The following is a 7,981-nucleotide window of genomic DNA, read 5'->3' on the forward strand; positions in this document are numbered from 1 at the left end:
TTTGGCAAGAAATGAAAATGTCGTTATTTTAAGACATGGAATAATAATTTTACAATGTAATGAATGAGATCTGGAGGACATTTGATGTTCTCAACAGTGCCTCAGTACCTTCTATCTTCTTATTATTGTATTAAAATAGTATTATTATGTCTAGGCTACTGATTGTATTAAAATAGTATTATTATGTCTAGGCTACTGATCGTCGTTCTGGTGTTTTTGTGCAGGTGAACAGATCTTTGACATAGATAGTGGCAGGAATGCCCCACTGCACTCGCCTCCATCTGAACACTACACCATCATTTTCAACACCTTCGTCATGATGCAGCTTTTCAATGAGATCAACGCTCGCAAGATTCATGGAGAAAGGAATGTGTTTGATGGCATCTTCAGAAATCCCATCTTCTGCTCTATTGTTCTGGGGACATTTGCTATTCAGGTAGTAGCAAATTCAGCTTCAACAGACACAAGTACAGCTTAAGTATGCATGACATTTTTCTTTAATAATCAGGCTTTCATTAAGGCTACTTAGCTCTTTGTGACTTGTCTACATGGCAGTAGCAGTCTTACATTTCTTTCACAAAGGTTATGAATGAAAGGTTGTATTACAGAAAGTTATTACATAAGAAATCCTATATTTTTATTCACCATAACAGCCTGAATTTAGCAAAATTATTATTACAGAACTTATCCTCAGCTAAAGCTTTTGGGAAATGGAAACTGAAACTGGAGAGCGGCAACGCTTTGATAAACAGCAGGGGGTGTTCTCACAATATTCTTAACAAAGTTAATCACATTTTAGCTTTATTTATCCTTTTTTATATCAGTAACGAGAGCTAATGTTAGCTGTCTAGCTAACTAAATTGATTATTTTAAATAGATGTTTACATTTCAGCTGTGCCCATATGGTTGGTTACTAGGTAACAGACATGACAGTTGACTGTCTGCTTTGATTGAGTAGATTAAGATTTACTGATTTGAGATAAGATTTGCTTCAGTAATACAAATTTGTAAAAAAAAATCTTATCTTGACCTGTCAGATCTTAAAACAAAAAGAAAGTTTCTGTAATACAGCAACATTTGCTGTAATGGTATTATGATGATGGTTTAAAGCATCTTAAGGGAATAGTTCAGCTAGCAATGCTAAAACTGCAAACAATTAATGTATAGTCCGGGCGACAAGTGTCACTTGACAAACAATGACGTAAAAGACAATTTGTGTCGCAGACCTTCTCACATATATTAAAAAATAAGGTACAGATATTGTCGCACACTCCGATTGGATAGAACCTCAAAGTTCTATGTTCTGGAGTGTTACCATGGTCACAGTGTTTGGCTGTGTACTTTCTTGCTGTTTCACTGCTTTTAGAAACAGAACGGGTTGCCAGCTATTCAGAACTGGGATCCATATACATTTATAAGATTATTTTTTGTATTTTTAGTTTGTTTAGATTTTAGTGTCCATGCAGAAAACCTTGCATGACGGGGAAAGAACCTGTGAGTAGACACAATTAGTATTTCTGTTTGCTGTAGCGATACTGCAGCTTCAGACTCCTACTGTTAATGCAGTTTAAGTGTAGCGGATGTTTTCAGACTGTTCATTGCAGTTTCACTAGTGTGTCATTAACGGTGTTGTCATACAAGTCTATAAACTACAGATGATGTTCTGTTCCGAGGTTTTGCCACTGGCATATAATTGTGAAAGTCTACAGCGCTGCGACATCTGTTGACCACAGTTTTTTTTTTATTTCTGAGCAACGCTTGTCATCTGGAATATAAATTGACCTTTAGTATGCTTGATATCACGTTAGTATGCCTGGTCATACTGCTGCTTTAAAATTTATTTCACTAGAACTAAGCTCATAAGCGAAGTAGACTGAGATTTTTTTCATTTCAATGTTTTAGATCGTGATTGTGCAGTTTGGAGGAAAACCATTCAGTTGCTCTCCTCTTGACTTGGAAAAGTGGATGTGGTGTGTGTTCCTCGGGCTAGGAGAACTGGTCTGGGGACAGGTAATTCATCATGCACATAACAGCAGCCCCATGAATCAGGGCTCTTAAGAAATCCAGACTGAACTCTTTGAAAATGACCAGAATTCAATTCCTCACTGTGACGTAGGTGATATCGACGGTTCCAAACAGCAAGCTGAGGTTCCTAAAAGGAGCAGGTCAGTTAACGCAAAAGGATGACATGCCTGAGGAGGAGCTAAACGAGGACCAAGAGGAGATCGACCATGCTGAGCGTGAACTGCGGCGAGGCCAGATCCTTTGGTTCCGCGGCCTTAGTAGAATCCAGACTCAGGTAAGAGGCACGGCCAGAAGATCTGTTGACATCATAGTGGGCCTGCATGAATGTGCAAGATTTTTTTATACTTAGCATTTCTTGCATTTAATTAAGTCTTTGTTGGAGCTTAATTTAACTTTGCATGGTGTAAACTGGATGAAGATGAACATTGTAGGGCTTAATTCAACACTGGCGATTTTACTATAATAGTAAGTACCCTCTCAGTTGCCTGGCAACTGTTACAGCTTGCTAGTTTAATGTGCACTGTAAAACTGCATGTGTGGTCAAGTATACTTTAGAATGGATATACCAAGAACGATACCAAGAAATACACACACACACACACACATACAAATATATATATATGTATATATATATATATATATATATATATATATATACACACACATATATGTAAACCTGATGAATGCAAACTAGGAAATACAGTCATTTAAAATGGCATGCAAAAGTACTCAAAATGGATTTTTGAGAAGATTGCACATTTGCATGATCTGGACTGTTCATTTAGTTTTACTTTTTTGATAATTCCTTATGTTAGCAATGCAGTCCTGTAGTGAGGTCTACCTCCAGATGACCGCTAATGAAGACCATTGGACAGACACTCTTCTGTCACCATCATGCTGACTGATTAAGCTTCAGGGAAAAAAAAACATCAGAGCTTCAAGCCTTCTTAATTTACGACAATGGCCTGTAGCTTCTAACCCTTCTCATGCTTCTTTGTGTGAGATGCTGTGTCATTTCCACGTCATATTCTCATCCCCTTGACTTGGAATGTCACCTTAACCAAATGTGGTATGCTATATGTATTTTCTTTACCCTTCTTGCAGATCGAGGTTGTGAACACATTCAAGAGTGGGACTTCCTTTCAGGGGGCACTGAGGCGCCAGTCCTCCACCACCAGCCAGAATCAGGATGTAACCAATGTTTCTAGTCCTAGTCACATGTCCTTGTCCAATACCCTTTCCTCTCCTACCAGCACTGCTGCTGTTCCTGCTGGGCGTGAGTGAGAACTTTCTGTGTGCCGCTTGTCAAGGATGCCCTCTCCGAATACGATTCATTGTTTGCACCATGCGGAATAAATAAATAAGGCAGATAAAAAAAATAAGAATGAAACATACAGTTCATGTCCATTTCTAAAAATACAGTAATTCACTTTCTTGTCTCATTTTACCAAAAAAAAGACAACAAAACTAAAATAGGAATATGTATCCCTTTCTACAATTTTTATAGTCATGAACTTTATTTGGGATGCATACTTTTGAGTCACATTGACATTTGTATTGACATTTGAGTCTGCATTTGTAGTGATTTCTGTTTTTTTAATAACAAAAGAGACAAATATGTGACCTTTTCATCAAAATCAAATTATAATGAAATATCTCTTTCTGTACAGATTCTAAATGTGAAAGTTAGTTTCTGCATTTTTACCAGAAATTGAAAAGCTACTAATGAATACTTCCTATCAATCTAAAGCAGGAATTTGTTATTGCTGGCAAAAAATGCATCTTCTAAGAGTTAAATAGTACTCATTTCTAACAATGCAGAATAGCAATACCTTTTGAGAAGAAATCGTAAATATTCCCTTCATCACAGTTTGAGGAGGTGATATTTGAAACTGTGGTATGTAATAGCCAGTAGTACAAACTACTTCCATTATTACTAGAGGGCAACTTTGACCACATTTTCTGCTTCTTGTCATTTTCTGATGGTCTGCTCTTGCTCTTTTTTGCAACTATTTATCAATTAATCGTTTCCGTTTCCTCGAAGGAACTGTTGTCTCAATGTCCCATGTGTTTGTCTCCCTCAGAGTGCTAAGAGCCCTGGAGTAAGGGTGCAGCCTACGGAGTGAATTTCAGGTTGTGAGTCCCTCCACTGTCCGTCGCAAAAAAGTTGATGTGAACTAATATTCCACAAACAAAACTCACCAGGCTGGGTAAACATTCAAGTATAAGCCATCGGTACCATCTCCCGCTGAGCCAGACGTATTTGCCAAAAACGTTTTGGCTGCAGTTGTTGACGTTGCGTCTAATTTTTCTTTTTTATTTTGAATATCATGACTTCTCTCTGCACAGCGATGAAGACGTGTGAAGAGAATGCCGTTTCCTCCTCATAGTCTCGTCCTATCTGTCGTCTGTGTGGTTGTAGAGCCAAGCCCTCAGAAGGCCCACAGCGACTCATTCTTGTCTTGTGGCTTCACACTGTTGGTCATGTAGTCCACTCTGTGCTGACTGGAGCAGAGTCTCGCTGAGCATTAGGCCAGTTCCCATCGATGTGATTCGTCCTGACATTTGTTCTCATCTGTCATTCAGACCAGTCCAACTTTTTTGCCTTTGTGTTTGGCGTGATCGCCCCTTCTTAGCTGATAGGAGTGGAAGTTAAATTTGAATATATGAATAAAAAGGCACTAAATATGTTTTACTGTAATGGAAATAGTTAAGGGTACCTCAGATAGTTTACTATGATATAATTCAAATTCAATTATTTGACCAAAAATGACTATTTCCTAGATTTATGTTTATTAAGATGACCATGTATGTTTGAGAAAAGGAGGACAGATGCTTTCTTTAATTAATAGCCTCAAGAGCAGTAATTCTAATATTGATTTTGTATACTTCAGCGTATATATTTTAGTTTTCTGCAGAACTTTTAGTTTAGTTTTTTTTGGCTGTACTTCTGCCTTTGGTGAAAGCAAACATGAACGTGAAATTTGTGGCCTATACTTGAGTGTTTACACAGGGACGCATGGAGTTACTGAAAGAACAGACTCTACGTCTGTTCCTGGTTTTTCTCATTCTGCAGTATGTGTGTGCCTGTGTTCATTTGAAACGTCTTCACATTGGTGTTGTCCCGAGCTGCATGTTTTGTTGTGTTGTCTGACTGACTTTTTAAGCTTTGGTCTGCCTCCATCGTGTTGTGACCCTATGCTTCATTAAGCATAGGCCTCATTACCCCACATCTTCTCGTCCCAGCCATCTCACCGTATCCTGTGCTTGTATTGACTCTTTGTGGACTTTTTTTCCTGTTTGGTTTTGTCTCCTCAAAAACTCATCCTGGATCTGAGCTCTTTTCCTCTTACCTGTTTACCACAAAAAGTTTTCAACTTGCATGTTTAATTTTTTTTCCCATTGCAAATTAACATGAATTGTCTCTAGGTATACAACATACTGGATCTTACTGTATACTGTATACTGTGCCGTTAAAAGAAAATGACATTTGCCTGTGTTTTCTTGGGTGGCCTTTTTCTTTTTCTTACAGTTCCTTTTTTTTACCTTCAGTTTGAGTGAGCTTTATTTTCTAACATCTCAGTGCACGATAGAGTAGTGAACTGTGAATGCCTCCCAAGTTTCGAAGCTATAGGACTGCTGATAATGGCGGTTCCGTGGCCTCTCTGTCTTTTCCTGTTATCTTCCCCCACGCTGACATTTAAAGTGTCTGCACCAGTAACTTATTTCGTCTTGCTCTTATCCTTTCCGCAGATCCGTGTCGTGAATGCGTTCCGTAGCTCGCTCTACGAAGGCTTGGAAAAACCAGAATCCAGAACCTCCATCCACAATTTCATGACTCACCCCGAGTTTAGAATAGAGGACTCCACCCCGCACATCCCTCTCATAGACGATACCGACATCGACGACGAGGCCGCCAGGAAGAACTCCAGTCAGCCCTCGTCGCCCAACAAGAACAACAACGCCATCGACAGCGGCATAAACCTGACTACCGACACGAGTAAATCTGCTGCTTCATCCAGTCCCGGGAGCCCTCTTCATAGTTTGGAGACGTCACTCTAGCCCAAGTCGCTCGGGAACATCAAATAAATCACTACGTAAGACAATACATAAAAAGCGCAACAAAATAAAATACAGTACATGTCAAAACAGAACATGTGCTGCTAACTGAACACGTGGTTGGAACTGCGTTTTTCCTGTTTTTGTTTTTCATTTCCTCTGCTGATACGTTCAGGAGAACTAGACTGATTTAGGATGTTTCTGGAGTGACTTGAAAAACAGTATCCAGTTTAAACGGACCACTCCCTTTTCCTGATAACACGACAACAGACTGCAAGAAGAGTTATTTAAAATCAAATTCAACTATTAAAATTGCTCCTGCATGAATGTACATTACCCGAGTTTTTATTTGGAAAGAATTCTTTTATTTGACTTGATTCGATTTGATTTCGGTGGGAAGTGCCGTGGACTGCTATTTTAAGACAGCTTATCCAATTCACTGATCTCTGAGTATCGTGTGTGGCATGTACCTAACTGTATAGATTTATTTGGTTATCGAATAAAGTGCGGCAAGGTTGCAGGGCTCAACTTGCACAGTAGATTTGCACCTGTTGGAAATGAGGAACATATGGAACATAGCATTTATTGAAAATACTATATATATATATATATAAATATATAAATATATATATATATATATATATATATATATATATATATATATATATATATAAAATATACATAAATATATAAATATATACAGAGTTTATCTTTGTTGGCATGTTGCCTTGTTTCTGCTTTAATGACTCTAACTACTTTAACTTATTTATGTCCTAAAGAGAATGTAATTTGTTTACAAAAACCCATAGATAACGTTCTGGTTTCTTTGTAGGGTTCAAAAGCATATGGCAGACATAGTTGGAAAGGACTCAACTTGTTGAGTACTCCTGTAATATTGGACTGTAGGTGTTTTATTACAAACTGTGTGCTGGACTTGCCTGCTATTTTGTCAAATAATGTAGATATTTTTAGAGGATTACAAAAGAAAACCAAAATATAGTGGGATTATATAATTAATGTGGCATCTTAGTAGTATATGATTGATTGTTGGGGATCAACTCTGAGCGGCTCCCTTTTATTTCCAAACTCGATTCTTAAGATGACGGTTTAATGTCTTTACTCGCTCTTTTTTTTTGTTCTTCAATTTAAATTTTTTTCAATTCAGCGCTTGATATGAACTTTTGGTCTGTCTCAAAACAAGAGCCTACATTTCAGGTTGGAATATCTTCTTTAGGTACACAGCTTATTTAACGGGAAAGAAAATATATATTTTCAATTTTGTGTGACAATGAAGGCTGCGATGAATTTTTATGTTGGACGACATGTAAACTAAGTTATATTCGGCTTCTATGTATGGAAAATCGAAGTTGTGTTGAAAATCTTGTGAAATATTGTGTTGATTCTTCTTCTTTTTTTCACTTTTCCATTACTAGATTTGCTTTCTTTTCTTTGAAAGAACGAATCCAGCTCTTCAGCTGTCAGAAACTTTGAGCAAGCGAAAAACATACAGAAACAACAAAAAACAAGAAAACAACAAAAAAAACAAAAACAAAATGGAATGTTGCTTTTGAGTCTTTTTCTAAAAAAAGATACCTATATGATCATCTTCTGCACTATCCAGATATGAATGAATTTTCTGTGGTGTAAATTTAGATGTGCTTCTGTGTGTTAAAATCAAGCTTGTCTTCCTGCGGCCAGTAAATATACTCTAGCATCTCAAACAGTATTCACTAGTTGTTAACTATTTATTGTGCTATAGAGAGGACAAACTGATGGCTATTTCTGAAGGCACACTTGGAACCAATGTAACAAAGACCCCTGAAATTTTTACGATACTGTTGTAACATTTCCTGCTAATTGGCACCATGGGGAAGCATGCTATCTTATGCTTAATATG

At 37.6% G+C, this 7,981-nt stretch overlaps 1 protein-coding gene across 11 annotated transcripts in view; it reads left to right on the forward strand.

Moving 5' to 3' along the window:
* Positions 1-6,601, forward strand: part of atp2b2 (ATPase plasma membrane Ca2+ transporting 2) — a 156,794-nt gene extending 150,193 nt beyond the window's left edge. For 5 of the 11 annotated variants that reach the window (XM_017704753.2, XM_017704754.2, XM_017704750.2 and 2 more), the window contains 4 exons: positions 225-436; positions 1,903-2,010; positions 2,117-2,299; positions 5,779-6,601. In XM_017704753.2, the coding sequence (XP_017560242.1) occupies positions 225-436; positions 1,903-2,010; positions 2,117-2,299; positions 5,779-6,087 (812 nt within the window). In that variant the 3' untranslated portion in view covers positions 6,088-6,601. Of the gene's footprint in view, positions 1-224; positions 437-1,902; positions 2,011-2,116; positions 2,300-3,129; positions 3,302-4,109; positions 4,162-5,778 lie in introns of all 11 variants that reach the window. The other 6 variants (XM_017704755.2, XM_037532390.1, XM_017704758.2 and 3 more) reach the window with 5 other exon arrangements.
* The last annotated feature ends 1,380 nt before the right edge of the window (positions 6,602-7,981 follow it).

The sequence above is a fragment of the Pygocentrus nattereri genome, chromosome 21 (assembly GCF_015220715.1).
Source record: "Pygocentrus nattereri isolate fPygNat1 chromosome 21, fPygNat1.pri, whole genome shotgun sequence".
NCBI lineage: Eukaryota > Metazoa > Chordata > Actinopteri > Characiformes > Serrasalmidae > Pygocentrus > Pygocentrus nattereri.